This window comes from Peromyscus eremicus, chromosome 10, assembly GCF_949786415.1.
Source record: "Peromyscus eremicus chromosome 10, PerEre_H2_v1, whole genome shotgun sequence".
NCBI lineage: Eukaryota > Metazoa > Chordata > Mammalia > Rodentia > Cricetidae > Peromyscus > Peromyscus eremicus.
This window is the reverse complement of record NC_081426.1, coordinates 78,643,719-78,659,840: the sequence shown is the minus strand read 5'-3', so window position 1 is coordinate 78,659,840 and position 16,122 is coordinate 78,643,719. Positions and strand designations below refer to the sequence as shown.

The following is a 16,122-nucleotide window of genomic DNA, read 5'->3' as shown; positions in this document are numbered from 1 at the left end:
GAGTACGCTTGATGGTATATTTCAGGTTCTTCCCTTACCCATAACAGGTAAGAGACAAACAGAAGTACCTTTATCTATAACCTTGCTGAAAGTATAAAATAACCTGGGGTCATCACGATAAGTGTTTCAAGGGTTTTTAGTGGAAGATATGTATGTATGTATACTCAAGAGTTGTCTAACTTCAACCTTATTTCTTTTTTTTATCCTTTTGTTGTTGTTATTTTTGATATTTTATTTTAATTGCAACACTTTTTCCTTCTCCTACCTTTAAACCCTCACTTAAACCCCTCTCTACTGTCCTTCAAAACAATGGGCTCTCTTTTCATCAATTGTTATTGCAGGCATATAATTATTTACATATACATATATTCTTAAATATAACTGGTTGAGTCATATAATACTTGCATGGTATGTTTTCAGGGGTGACCATTTGGCATTAGACAAACAGTGTGCTCTTCCCAAGGGAGGGCCACCTCTCACTCCCAGCTTGACTCACTTGCCTATAGATCTTTGTGCAGGGATGAGACCTCATGAGTTTTTTCTCATGCATTTTGGCATGCCCATTTGTGTCTTACTTATGCTAAATCTTGTCCACATCTCACACATACATTTTCTCTTAATTTGTAGCCTGCCATATATAATTAAAAGAGCTTACCAGTTTACCTTGAAATTTAAAGCTTTTAGGAGCCCATTCCCTGTGGTGGGATGCCTTACTCAGCTTTGATGCAGTGTGGGAGGTGCTTGGTCCTGCCTCAACTTGATGTGCCAGGCTTAGCTGACTCCCCATGGGAGGCCTTACCCTTTCGGGGGAGTGGATGGGGATGGGGTGGAGGGGAACAGGAGGAGGGGATGGAAGGGAGGGGAAACTATGGTTGATATGTAAAAAGAATTTTAAAAATGCATAAAGAAAGAAATTTAAAGGAAGGGCATTATAATTTAGGCTGTTTGATTTTTGTTATAAGGAGGGCTTTGCCATTTCAGAACTTGCAATGAACTGATAGCCCCATGATAGACTTACAGTCTTCTCCTAATTTAAAGCATAGTAATTTTACCGTGCATCTTGACATTAGCACATGGAATTGATACACAAATGAAGTGTGGCAATGTTATGTTGTGTATGAATAGCATAAAGGGAAATAATTGCACAAGACTCTATTTGTTCAATTTCTTTTCTTCTCTTGATTATAACACACATGAACTGAGTTCATGTCTCTGAAGTTTGAGAAATCATATTACTATTACATTAGTAACATTTTTAATAACATAATTCTTTATTGATTCTTTAGAAATTTCACATCATACAACTCAATTCTGTTCACCTCCTGGTAGCTCCATATCCTCCCCTAACCCCTGCTACATTCCCTCCCAAAAGATAACCCCCCCAAATCAATTCAAAACAAAACAAAACAAAGAAATCCATCTCTCTCTTCCATCTTCCTAACACCTCTTCATTCATCATAGTGGCATTGGGTGCTACAGTGTGTCACACAGTGTACCCTTTTGTCTGATCAGCCCCAGCCACAAAATAATTATTGCAATGAGTCATTGGTCTGGTTCAAGGCCTCTGACTTTTGGCACACCATCATTGCTGGACCCTCACCAAAACTCGTCTCGGATATCCTGCTGTTGCTCTGAGTCACAAAGATCCTGCAGTTATCATTTAGCAGGACCAATTCCTTCATGTACTCCAGCAGGTCATAGATAGGGTAGATGTTAGGGTGGGCCAACCCAAGGCCTAAGATGTGGGTCTGGGTGGTAGCTGAGCCAGTTGGTCTGGACCACCCCCCCTCAGGTGAGGGGCAGAGCCAGATCTCCTAGGCCCATGCCATGATGGCCAACTTTCCCATGCTGATTGTAAGGGATGGGGCCCTCTCTCCTGAGTGTGTGTGGGCCAGCTCTTCCATGGGGGGCAGGGTAAGCTCTCGTGCTGTAGTGTCTAGTGAGGGGCAGGGCCAACCATTTCCGGTCCAGTGAGGGACAGGGCTGGCTCAGCATTGCCTTTAAATGGCTCCTATGACCCCGGTGGTTACACGAGCCAAGGACATCATCACAGACCCCAGCCAGAGCAGAAACACAGACCAAGACATGGCCTTTGGCAGCAGCTCAGGCCTGGACATCACCATGGCCCGGTGGTAGCATAGGCCACCCAGATCAGTATGGCCCAGGTAGCAAGCAAGGCCCTTGGACACCAACATGGTCTCAGGTTGTCCAGACTCCCAACATCCATAAGCACAGCCCTTGGTGGTGACAGGAGCCACAGATACCAGCTCAGACCCTGGCTGCTGGTGGGAATTAGTAACATTTTAAAGTTGATTGATGCTAACCATTGTTAAAATCTAGTCTCTCCAAATGGATAAGAAGCTGGATATCTTCAGGAGGGAGTTAGTTGATGTTCAAGGTGTTCCTCTCTTCTGGAGCATTGCTGAGCAGTGGTCCCAAGTGGAGTCCTTTGAGGCCCGACCTGATGATCTTTTGATCTCCACCTATCCCAAATCTGGTAAGAATTTTTAATTTATTCACTCTAGGCAGTTAGATAATGATCCATACTGAGGAACTTTCTTGCCTGCAGATACTTGTCTAATTCAAGTTGAGTTTTTCTAACATGTTAAAGGAGTATTGTGGTTAGCTGGGACAATGTTGCCTCAGATTAGATAGATTCATGTCCGTTTCTGAAATTCCAGTAAGTATCCTATGAATTTACTTGGATCCACAATCAATCCAACTTCCTACCTAATAAATACTTTAATATTAACTCTCCTTTATATTCCCTAATGGGAAAAACAAACAGACAAACAAACAAACTAGAATTTAAGATATTCTGATCTACCAAGATCACACAAACCCCACATGATTCCAGGTCTTTAGAAGTGAACAAATGTACCATAAAACATTGTAGGTATGGAAAACAAGGTGGTTTGGGTCAAATGTTTCTCATTCTCTCTCATTTACTTTTTTTTAATTAATTTCCCAAGTTATCAGACAAAATATTGGGTTTGATTGTGACATTGCCTTACATGTGTATCATTTCTAGTGTCTGTAAACATTCATGTTTCATTCATTAAAATGTTATCTACACAGATTAATTAAATAATATATTTCAGTGTTTCAGTTACTGTTATAAGAACAGCTAAAAAGGTATTTTTCTTCCTTGTTATATTCTTTCAATAGAAATTCCTCACTCACCTGATAATCAAAGGACATAGGCAATTGAGCAGACCATGTTCTCACATGACATAGGCGTTTTTCAAAGGACTGGTGAGACACTATATTATATTATTCAGAGTGAATCACTGTTCTGAGCTCAAATGGGTCCTATTGTTGTATATAGCATCTTGATTGTTACAGGCAAAAGTTCTTTGTATTTTTTCACACCTCCACTATATATTGATCATCTTTATCTGATATTCTCTTCAATTCAAAGCTGTAATAGCAAAGTTGGCTATTTTCTCTGCCCATACTACTGAGGATCCAACTCAAATGTATTTTAGAATATTTTGATTTAAAACAAACCATTTTAACCAAGGAGTATTGGGAAGGGGAAGTGACTATGCTGTCATTACTTGTTCACTGTTTCACACACACCTTTGTTTATTTACTTTTTGAGGCTTTTAAAGTTAGATTTTATTCAATAAATATGTCTATATCCCTGATAAATGAGAGCCTTTCCTGCCATGTGTAGGGTGCATGCCTTTGATCCCAGCACTTGGGAGGCAGAGGCAGGTGGATCTCTAACTTTGAGGCCAGCCTGATCTGCAGAGTGAGTTTCAGGACAGCCAGGGCTACACAGAGAGACCTTGTCTTGAAAAAACAAAAACAAAACAAAACAAAAACCAAAAAAAAGAAAAAAAACACAAAAAACCCCAAACAAACAAACAAACAAACAAACAAAAAAATCAGAACATTTCCTGGGAAGGAGTAAGAGAAAAAATAGAAGTGGAAATAAAACCACATATTGTTTGTTTGCTTGCTTATTTCAGATATTACAAAACACCTCTGCCTCTCTTGACTTTCTTATGTTATTTTCAACAAAGATGTTTAATTTCTTCCATTTTCCCCTTAGGGACAACCTGGATCAGCGAAATACTGGATTTGATCTATAACAACGGGGATGCAGATAAGTGTAAACGGGATGCAATCTATAAACGAGTGCCTTTCATGGAGCTTATAATTCCTGGATTGTCAAATGGTATTTTTTTCTGACAATTCCTTTTCATTATAGGAATAAATCTACCTGTGTTCTTAGTATATGTGAAGGAGTCAAGAGCAACAATAATACGCAAAGAACAAGCACTATGAAGTCAGTGTCTAGAGGAGTTAGAATTTGGTGAGGCCCCATCTCCTCAAAGATAACATCCACATATGTGGAGATCTTGATCTAGCTTAAATCTCTTACTATATGAAAGTCTTTATTATTTAACTAGTGTATCATATTATATCAAGGAAATCCAATATTTAATCCAACAAAATTATGTGACTAGTTAGTTTAAATATATATGTATATTATTAATATAATAATTATAAACTTAATAAAAATATGGGAATACATTGCTTTGTATTATTTTAAATCTTGAAAAAACAGAAATGAATATTATGACATAATTCTGTCATAGAATTTGAATATGAGAGAGATTGACAAGGACTTTGAAATATTTTCATACTGTAAGCAAGAAAAAAGAGTGAAGAGAAAACCTAGAGACTGTTTAATAAGCACTCTTTCTGCTCCATCAAGATATTTCAAATGAGGAACTGTTTTTATAGACAAATGTGAAGATAATTATACTATTGTACTTACAGAGGATAAAATAGGTCAGTTAGCCATGACTTTCTGTGGTTTGTATTCTTTGAGATTTTAGGAACATAGGAATCTGTTGAGCCTTATAGCCTACAAAACAGAAAAAAGAAAAAAAAAACTTACCTAGCCATTAAATGATTAGGAAGTCTTAGGATGAATTGCAAAGAAGCCACGTGATTCCACACTTATAATGCAGTTTGTTAATGGGTATGCTTGTAGGTATTGAACTGTTGGAAGGCATGCCGTCTCCTCGGCTGGTGAAAACTCATCTACCTGTTCAACTTCTTCCTTCCTCATTTTGGAAAAATGACTGCAAGGTAGCAAGTGAAAAATAATCCCCCTGGCTTTTCATTTCTTTTCATTTTTGTTATTTTTTGAGGTTAGAATATAATCACATCATTTCCACACTCTAACCCCACCCATATACTCCTCCCTTTTGCTGTCATTAAAATTCATGGCTTTTCCCCTTTAATTGTTGACATTTGTATGTGTGTGCATGACATATATATGACATATATGTGTATATACATACATATAAAAATACACATATATATTCCTCAACATATACAACCTGCTCAGTGTGTATAATGTTATTGGTGTGTCTGTGTGTTTTTAACTATAAGATAAGTTACTGTGAATGTTGGATGAGTCATTACAAAACAATAAAATGGCAGTTATAGTCAAGGGTCAATATGACAATACTGGACACCAATTATAAAAAAGGGATTGACACTACTCTTGAATCACTGTCAGATTTTTCTTTCATTCTTAATCATTTCACCTGCCATTCAATTATTTTTAAATAATTTATATTCAAATAATACCAGGACAGATTCATTGAAACTTATATGAATTGACAGTTATAAGTAATTCTATAAATGAACCAAGTATTATGTGCAGATAAGTCTATAAACAATCTAGTATAATGCATACATATTATTTTACTAATTAAAAATGATATATAATTATATACATTCATACATTTCATGATTTTATTTTAATAAATTTTTCAAGCATAACATTTGGGGAGAAAAGTACAAGCACACTAAATAAACAGCTTCATGATTTTTTTAGGAAATAAGCATACCTAGGTAACCCAGTCAAAGTATTGCATTACCCCAAAAGTTCGGTTCCAACAAACTTCCAGTAGTAATTTCTGTGATTTCACCATAAGTAACTTTGCCTGGTTTTCCTGTAATTACAAACTGTGTTCAATATGCAATTAATTGTCATTTCTCTCAAGACACATGTGAAAGCTATTTCTATTGTATAAGTTTATGTGTTCTGTTGTATTACAGAAAGAGGCTAATCAGCTCTCTATACATGTAATTCTTAGATTTTATGCAGATTTTATTTGTATCATAAATTGTGTGAATGAAGACCAAAAGTCCAAATTTTAATAAGAGCACATTTAAAGTTTATTCAAGTTAAAGTCTGAGGACCAGTAACATACAGTATAATATACATGTGACCACTTCACAGCTTACTTATGAATAACACTACTGATAGATAGTTGAGTTCCTGCCAGTTGTCAGCAATAGAAAATAATGTTCTGCTTATTTTCTGTCTTTTTGTTTATGTATGCTTACCTGTAGCTGGAGTTTTCCTACCTGGTCCACAGTCAGGACAAATCTCTCTCACCCGCCAGTCCCACAGCCGCTCAGACCTGACCAAGTAAACACAGAGACTTATATTGGTTACAAACTGTATGGCCATGGCAGGCTTCTTGCTAACTGTTCTTACAGCTTAAATTAATCCATTTCTATAAATCTATACCTTGCCACATGGCTCGTGGCTTACCGGCATCTTCACATGCTGTTTGTCATCATGGCGGCTGGCAGTGTCTCTGACTCAGCCTTCTACTTCCCAGCTTTATTCTCCTCCTTGTCCCTCCTATACTTCCTGCCTAGCCACTGGCCAATCAGTGTTTTATTTATTGACCAATCAGAGCAACACATTTGCCATACAGAACATCCCACAGCACTTCCCCCCCTTTTTTTTTTCAAAAAGGAAAGTTTTAACCTTAACAAAGTAAAATTACATATAATTTGAGAATTTGGGTGTTGCTTTTCTTACTATTTCCTGCTGGAGGGGGGTGCTATATCTTATGGGAACACAAAGAAAATTTTAGGATTATAGGATAGTCCATGAGGCTGTATTGTCTGAGCCAGTTGCCTTCAAACCATTCTGAATGTTGGATCATCTGGGCCATGGTGTCATCAGAGACCTTTCAGAGAGTCTTGGCTGGTCAAACCTGATGTATCTTAATCTGGAACAAATCCATAGCCTTTGGCTTTCTGTGGGAACAAAAGCAGAGCCTTCTTTCCAAGGCAACACATCCTTACATCCAAATTTTGAAGTCAAGGTATCTTTAAAATATACATATTGGTTTAACTCAACATCTTTTACAATCAAATATTTTTCTGCAGTTAAAAATCCCAAAGACAACACAATCCAGATTCTCTGTGTAATATTCATCTTTACATGGCTTATTTTTTATATTAATTTTACTGTCTCTTTAAAGACTTTATTTTTTAAAACTATGTATTTGTTTATATAACTGTATATATCACCTTTTTTTGTCTCTTTCAAGCCTACGTATATTTTACACACATTGTAAACTATTACATCTGAGTCTGTCTTATTATGGCTGCTGGCTCTGCCCACCTCAGCTTCCCAACATGGTGGTGGTACGTTTACCGCCAGCTCTGGGAGCTATTGTGGGTCTACGCTTTTTTTCCAAGCAGCGTATAGCCCAGAAACCTCTTTTTTTGTTTTGTACTAGCAAAGGCTAAATCCACCACACAGCTTAATGTGTCACTTGCAGAGGCCTCATTCCTGCCATACTGCAGGTCGAGCACGCACTCTAGGAACCCACCAATAGCTCAAACCAGCAGCTGCCGCTCATTTGATAGAGACAATTAGGAAGCTGTTTTTAGCTCCGTTTTAGAATCTTTTCTCAGGTTTTAGGTGGAAACTCTTGCCAACACGTTGGGTGCCATTTGTAGCTGGAGTTTTCCTGCCTGGTCCACAGTCAGGACAAATCTCTCTCACCTGCTAATCCCACAGCCGCTCAGACCCGACCAAGTAAACACAGAGACTTATATTGGTTACAAACTATATGGCCGTGGCAGGCTTCTTGCTAACTGTTCTTACAGCTTAAATTAATCCATTTCTATAAATCTATACCTTGCCGCATGGCTCGTGGCTTACCGGCATCTTCACATACTGTTTGTCATCATGGCGGCTGGCAGTGTCTCTGACTCAGCCTTCTACTTCCCAGCTTTATTCTCCTCCTTTGTCCCACCTATACTTCCTGCCTAGCCACTGGCCAATCAGTGTTTTATTTACTGACCAATCAGAGCAACACATTTGCCATACAGAACATCCCACAGCACACACCTTCTCTTGGATGCATATTTAGGGATAGAATTATTGAAACTATACATCCCTCTCACTTGTTTAGTAGATATTTTAAAATAGTATTTGAAGTCTTGATGAGCAGTGATAACTAGGTTGCTCCATGTCTTCATTACGACGAAATATAGGTAAAACATTTCATTTGATTCACATCAGTGGTTACTCAGGAATTTCTTTTTGCTTTCTTATTGACTAATTAGGTTAAGACCTTTATTATGGCTATTGACTACTTGGATAGCTTCACTGAGTTATCTCTTCTTCTGCATCATTTACATAATGGCTTCTTTTTTCTCAGTATACACACACACACACACACACACTCACACAGAGAGAGACAGAGAGAGAGAGAGAGAGACAGAGAGAGAGAGAGAGAGACAGACAGACAGACAGACAGACAGACAAAGAGACAGAGATAGATAAACAGATATTTCAGTAGGGAAAATTAATAAAAGTGCCAGAAGGAGGTATGGTTTGTTTTCAGGAGTTTGTGAAAACATCCTCAAAGCATCTTCTTTATACTAAATAAGTCAAATACATTTTGCAAAAAGGCTACAGATGTTATTGCTGGATGCTTTGGGCTAATTGACATAGTCAACTGATAGTGAGGTAAGAAATAACTAGTAATGTTTACAGGATTTAATGTTTTCCTCAATAAATTTAGAAGTAAACTACACTACATCTCTTGAAAAACCTCTTTCAGTCTACTCCCTATCCTCATCCATTTCCTAGCTTATCAAGGCCACTGTCTTTGATTTAGGGGTATGAAAGTTCCTATTTTGTTCATCATTTGAGTGAGATGCAAAATCTAATCCTAGCTACATGAAGGTCTCTTCCTCTATTCATTCTTCCTGCACTCATTTTCCTAGGACACATGTTCACTCCATGCATGGCTAAGCTTCAAATGTGTTAAATTTTGCTTTCTATTGGGGGAGGCCCAACATATGTCAGTAGATGCGCTCCAAAAAACAAGTTCCCCAGGACTCATGGCACATCTCTCATATTCCTTCTCTCATCTCTCTCTCTCACCTCTCTCTCTCTCCCTCCCTCCCTCCCTCCCTCTCTCCCTCCCTCCCCCTTCCCTCTCCCTCTCTCCCTCCTTACCTCCAAGGAGGTCAAAAGACAACTTGTGGGACTCAATTACCTCCTTCATCATGTGGAGTCTAGGGATTAAAATTAAGTTATCAGTCTTGACTGTGTCTTTACCCTTTGAGCTATCTTGTCATCCCCAAAGTAATTTTAGTTAGGCAATAATTCGTTATTCATCCAGACTTTAAAATTTGATACATTAAAAAATTAATCCCACACATATTGTTATATAGCTTTGGTTTGTGGCATAAGGAATTTTAATCTTTTCTGGCTCTAAATTTACCTAGTAATGATTTTTCTTCAGTGAAAAGTTATATATTTTGCAGCTTAAAATTTTTTATTTCATTTTATTAATTTTGGTACTTGACAATTCCATGCTTGCATATATGCATTCTGAATACTGTTATCCCTACCCTCTCTTGGCTCTCTCCTATCCCTTTGTGTAGTTTTAATTTATTTAAATTATCAATTTAAATAGATGTTCTAAATTTAAGAATATATAAGCTACTTGCCTAATTTGATATTTGGTCTAGTTTTTTCCAAACTTTCTTTTATTTCCTTTTTTATTTAGAAGTAGATTCATCTCTTATACAATACATATCCATCACAGATTCTCCTTGCTCCACTCCTCCTAGGCTCCCTTCACCTCCCCTTTCCCCAAGAACCATTCTCCCTCCATTTCATACTCAGAAAAGAACAGACCTCCAAGAGACAACAGCCAAAACAGGGCAAAACAAGATACAAAAATACAAGGCAAAAGCCCTCATATTGAGGCTGAACAAGGCAACCCAATAGAAGAAAAGGAGTACCAAGGGCAGGCAAAAGTGTCAGAGACTCATTGGCTTCCGCAGTTAGGAGTCTCACAAAACACCAAGCTAACAGCCATAGCATATAATCAGAGAACCTGATGTAGACCCACGCAAGCCCTGTGCATGCCACCTCAGTCTCTGTGAGCCCATATGAGTTCTGTGTAGTTGATTCAGTGGGTCATGTTCTCCTGGTGTCCTCTATCCACTCTGACTCCTACAGTCAATCTTTCCTTCCACTCTTCCACGGTTCCTGATCTCTGAGGGGAGGGACCGATGAAGACCTCTAATTTAGACTCTCTCTCCGTATAACCTATGGCTGTGGGTCTGCGCACTTGCTCCCAATCTGCCGCTGGCAAAAGCCTCTCTGATGACAACTGGACAAAGAACCATTATATGAGTATAGCAGAACATCATTAGGAATCATTTCATTTATTTTATTTTATTTACTTTTGTCCAGTTGTGTTTGGTTCTACCCTACATCTCTGGTCTACTCAATCTAGCGTCCTTGACCATCCGGGAAGTGTAGGGCATGGGCTCCCTCTCATGGCATGAGCTTCAACATTGGTTGGCACAAGTTCTGCGTCGCCATTGCCCCAGTACATCCTGCAGGCAGGACAGATTGTAGGTAGAGGGTTTTGTTACTGGGTTGCTGTCCAGGTTTCTCTTTCTGTAGCCTGCAGAGTATCTTCTCATGCCAAAGAGAGTACAACGTAGGGATAGGAATGAATGCTCTAGTTCTTATTGCAGTTTTTTTCATGTTCCAAAAGACAGTCTTTTGAAAGGGTAAAGAAAATGCAGATGTGTCAGAAATGGGAGATGAGCTTTTGAGTATTAACACAATATACAGTTGTGAATGTACTATGTCGGGCACAGTTCCACAAATATCATGATTGTAGAAGTATAAAGGATAAATAAATACTCTGATAATGTAAGCAATAGTTAAAAACTATTAAATTACAAAAATAAATTCCAACCTTCCATTTGTGCCCCTACAGATGGTCTATGTGGCACGGAATGCCAAAGATGTGGCTGTTTCTTACTATTATTTCTACCAAATGGCAAAAATGCACCCAGAGCCTGGCACCTGGGAGGAGTTCCTTGATAAATTCATGGCTGGGGAAGGTGAGTCCAACTGTTCTTTTAATTATGATTTCAAAACTAATAGAGATTTTTTTCAAGGCAACATAAAGTTTAAAATCTAAATCCTATGTTTATTATAAAATTAATGTTTACAAAACCATCTACTAATACATTAGGGAGACTAAAAAGAAAAAATACAAGGCCACTTTTTCTTTGAGGGGGCTTTTGGATAATTTCTGGTATATATGTTTCTGGTCCTTGGTTTCATCATTTCATTAGTGGTAAATGACTGCTGGCAATTTGTTTAAGTTCTTTCAAATCTCAGTGTCTCTATGCTGGATTATTTTAATTGTGTGTCCATTCTTTGGAATCTATTCTTTGCCATTCAAAACTCCTGAGTGGCTGTCCCTTTAGAATCTGTTACAAACACAGTCTCTTTCTTTCATACTCATGATAGTAACTGTAGGAAAAAATTCTCAATAAACATGTTCCCATATAAATCCCCTCCTGGAAGCAAATGTGTGTAGGTGATATCTGGCATTGACTTAACACACTTCATTGCTTGAACTGTTATTTTCTCATGGTGTCAATGTCATTATCCCTGCCAAACCCAAAGGCTTCTCAGAACGAAACACACTCTGTCTTCCACAGGGCTTTTGTGACTCCCCCTTTATGTAATCTTATTTCTTCACTATTCCCTCTCCTGTGAACGTCCACATCACTTCACTGCTTGAAACGTTCTGAGTCTACACCCTTATTCTTGTGGTCTTAGTTATATTTATCAAATGATAAATTAGTTTATAAAAGGTCCCATAAATATCATATTGAATGGCTTAGATGACAGAAATGTATTTTTTTTTTTTACATTTTTAGAATCTACAAATCCAAGGAGAAAACACTGTCAGTCTTTCTTCTACAGTCTTTTCCCCTAAACTGTGCAGGCCTGTATCTTCACCCTATTCCCTCCATGGCATTCTGTCTTGGTGGATCTGTCTTAATCCCTTTATCCGTAAGGGCATTGGTCAAGAACTAATTTTCTTACTTCTGTAGGGACCTTTTCTCTAAGTACACTTTCATTATCAAATATGAAGGATGGGCATTTCAGGATATGGATTTTATCTTATTCTTATGGCCCCTTTTCTTGAACTACAGAAATCACTGTATCTGGACAGATAATCACGACTTAAAGCAGTAATTACCTATGTCCTATTTCCATGTAAATAGTTTTTAATTTTACATTTTATCTTTAACTTTAGTGGGTTTTGGTTCCTGGTATGATCATGTGAAGGGCTGGTGGGAGAAAAGAAAAGATTACCGTATCCTTTATCTGTTTTATGAAGATATGAAAGAAGTAAGGAGAAATTTCAGTTTATTTTTAAGAAACCCAAAATTTAACTTCTTTGTCTCTTACTCTCTTTTCTTCTTAGTCTATAAACATGGCTAATTTATTTTGAACTCTAGTTCTGGCTTACAGTTACTAATTAATACAACTCCCCCATCCTGCTACTGTTATCTATTCAAGGACAATAATACTTTTGAAATAAAAATCTGTGTATTTCCACTCATGTCTTCAAATAGTTTAGTTGCTTCTTAAAAATAAAAATTATAAATATAATTGCTTGAGTCTTGTCTTATGAATTAAAAGTTACATAAAACCCCCAAAATATCTTTCCCACTAGTTAAGCTTAAACAGAACCTTATTAAGTGCATTCCTTTCTTTGTGACCAAATCTAACTGAAATTATTTTCCTCCTTTAACATTTCAGGATCCAATGTGTGAGATTAAAAAATTATTAAAGTTTCTAGAGAAAGACCTACCAGAAGAAATTGTAAATAAAATCCTCTATCATAGCTCTTTCGATGTAATGAAGGAGAATCCTAGTGCAAATTACAGCACTATGAAGAAAGAAGAGATGGACCATTCTGTGTCTCCATTCATGAGAAAAGGTGAGAACAGTACAAACCCAATTCTGCATAGTTTCTGGTCACAGTGTGGAAGATATAAATAGTCACATTAATGTGAGATGGCAGGAATTTAGAAGCAATTAAGTATATGCTTAAGAGAGAGAACCTGAAAAGTAGAAAAAACAAAAGCCTTAGAAGAAATACTGTGTAATCGTCTATATCATTTCTGTGAGATATAATGAGAGATTTATGATGAGAAATGTTTGCTCAACATCCTGTGCACCAATAAGTATACTTATCATTGTGCCCTCAGTATTGAACTCAATATTTAGCATCTTCTATAAAGTAGATATACATTATATATATATATATATATATATATATATATAATTTTGTGCATATATTCACATGTGTCTGTGTGCATGAGTAGAAAATAGCAATAGATAGAGGAGAGAGAGAGAGAGAGAGAGAGAGAGAGAGAGAGAGAGAGAGAGAGAGGATAGATAATATTGCATATGTACCAACCAACTTTCTATAAAACTCCCACAATTGTGAGAAGTCAGGTATTTAATCACAAGATTTCTTTTTATTTAAGCAATGTGTTGATAGGTGATTGTCATCGTGACTCCTGTAGTCTTGTTTGATTTTCCTGGCCTCAGCTCCTTTTGTGTTTTCTTTAGAAAGCCAAAGGCAAAAGCCGGACCCACACAAGTGACATACATGAGATCATGTTAGAGATGATGGGAACTGGGCTTGTATTTTAAACTTTCTTTTCAGATACTGTGTACAGCAAACATGTTACACTTCCACTGTTCAAAACATAAAAATCTAAGTCTGAAGTTGCTGAGTGAGACAATCACACAACACCAGATGAATAGAAGTGGAAAACCTTGTTGTAGAGAAGATTTATCAGTAGTAATAAAGTTTAGAAAAGTTCTTGAGATAAAGAAATTTTGGTGAATGTCTACATAGAAACAATCAAGATTCATTATAATTAGAATTTTTATATATTCTAAATGATTTTTGTCAGGTAAGGAATTATGCTATCAGTTGGTTTTACTGTAATATCTCAAAGTATGATTTTTTTTGTTTCTCAGGGAGCAAACATGTTTAGACTTTTTTTTATTGTTACAATTAGGAAACAGCTATTGGTGTCTAAATGACCTACAAGGTAGATGAAAGCCTCTCCTTTAAAAAGCAAGGAATTTTGGGGATATGAAAAACTAGATTTCTAATTGTATCTTCTATGTTACTGGGGAATATTCTGTGAAAACCATAATTTAACCAAATATTCTTTTTTTTTTTTTTTGGTTTTTTCAAGACAGGATTTCTCTGTGTAGCTTTGCGCCTTTCCTGGTACTTGCTTTGGAGACCAGGCTGGCCTCGAACTCACAGAGATCCACCTGCCTCTGCCTCCCGAGTGCTGGGATTAAAGGCGTGCGCCACCACCGCCTGGCTAACCAAATATTCTTTCTGTATGGTATGTCTTGCATCCTTTCATAAAGATTTTTGATATTTTAGAGGCTCAGAACACACACACACACACACACACATATATACACATATACATATATATACATACACACACACGAACACGCACACACACACACATATATATATATATATATATATATATATATATATATATATATATATATATAGGCTCACCAAGTACATAATAAGGAAATGTGCTTAATTATATTTACCCCAGTAATTTTCAATCTTGCTTGATAATAAAACTTTTCACATAAGTTGTCATTTTACCCTGTGAGATAAAGCTTAAAAATAACTGAGAAGTAAGTGCCTTTTGTCCTTTGTTATCAGGGTACATAAAGTCCAAGAATTAATATTGAGATTGTCAGGTGCCATTTCCTCATGGCATTTCTTTAAGATACTTTGAAATTATTATTATTATTTACATAAGATACTTATAAAACCTACAGATGTTGAAAGGCTAAGAAGATTTAGGCCTAGCAGTTAGATATGTTTGGAGTGGAAGAGTATAGTTATGATGCATATCAAAAGTTAAAGACTAAATATTCACATGCAAATTGATAATTCAAATTACTATTAGACAGAAATTTAATAGTAATTCCCAACTTTTTCTGTTATATTTTTTACAGGCATTTCAGGTGACTGGAAGAATCAGTTCACTGTAGCCCAGTATGAGAAATTTGAAGAAGATTATGTCAAGAAAATGGCAGAGTCAACACTCAAGTTTAGGTCAGAGATCTAGGGAGTATTTGCTTCTTAATCTCCTTTGGCTGGCACTTAAATTAGAAAGAAAAAAAAAGCACATTCATGAATTATTGAAATAAAACATAATATATGATTTTTCTGTATTTACAAAGATTTATGGTCTATAGACCAAACTTACTAATATCAAGGAATAATCTCCTAGTTCTCTTCCTTCCTGACTCTCTGTACATGGTCTTCTTTCTCTTGGGACAGGTTTCTAAATGATGTTGTTTGTCTCCATGGTTAGGTACCCCCTAGACAAAGGCTACATTTCATAAACTTTAATTATTCAATTTAATCTGTTGTTACTTTAGATATTGAGACATCATGTCTTTAACTTTGCCAAGTTATTCAAATTTATAATGTGAGAATATCCTAGTTCCACTTATGGTTAGTTTAGAAATATTACATTTAAATGAACAAATCAATAGCACATATTTTATAGGATTAAAAGCAAGGAAAATTAGAGAGCTATTTATTTTTATTCTTTATGTCATATACTGAAGCTATTGTGAAATTTATTGCAGGCAATATTGAGGTGTGTTTAAAAACTTCAAATGGCTTTTCTGTCATCTACAGTATGTCTGATTAGCATCACTTCTGAGATGAAAACTCTGTACAATTAATTACTTTCAGTAATCTTCCTTCTTCTCGACTGGCTTTTGGATCACATTAGGGTCATTTTGCTATTGCCCCTTCTGAAATTAATCATTCCTAAGTGAGATAAATATTCACTTTTGAACTATTAAGAGACATGAATTTAAGATACTTTAGATTTGTCTCCAGGAACTAA

At 36.6% G+C, this 16,122-nt stretch overlaps 1 protein-coding gene across 1 annotated transcript; it reads left to right on the top strand.

The window, feature by feature from the left end:
- The first annotated feature begins 2,334 nt into the window (after positions 1–2,334).
- On the top strand, positions 2,335–15,348 carry LOC131920738 (sulfotransferase 1 family member D1). The gene is made up of 7 exons (XM_059275182.1): positions 2,335–2,497; positions 4,061–4,186; positions 5,012–5,109; positions 11,103–11,229; positions 12,444–12,538; positions 12,953–13,133; positions 15,215–15,348. The coding sequence occupies exons 1-7, from the start codon at positions 2,350–2,352 to the stop codon at positions 15,325–15,327; spliced, it is 888 nt and encodes a 295-aa protein (XP_059131165.1). The 5' UTR covers positions 2,335–2,349; the 3' UTR covers positions 15,328–15,348.
- The last annotated feature ends 774 nt before the right edge of the window (positions 15,349–16,122 follow it).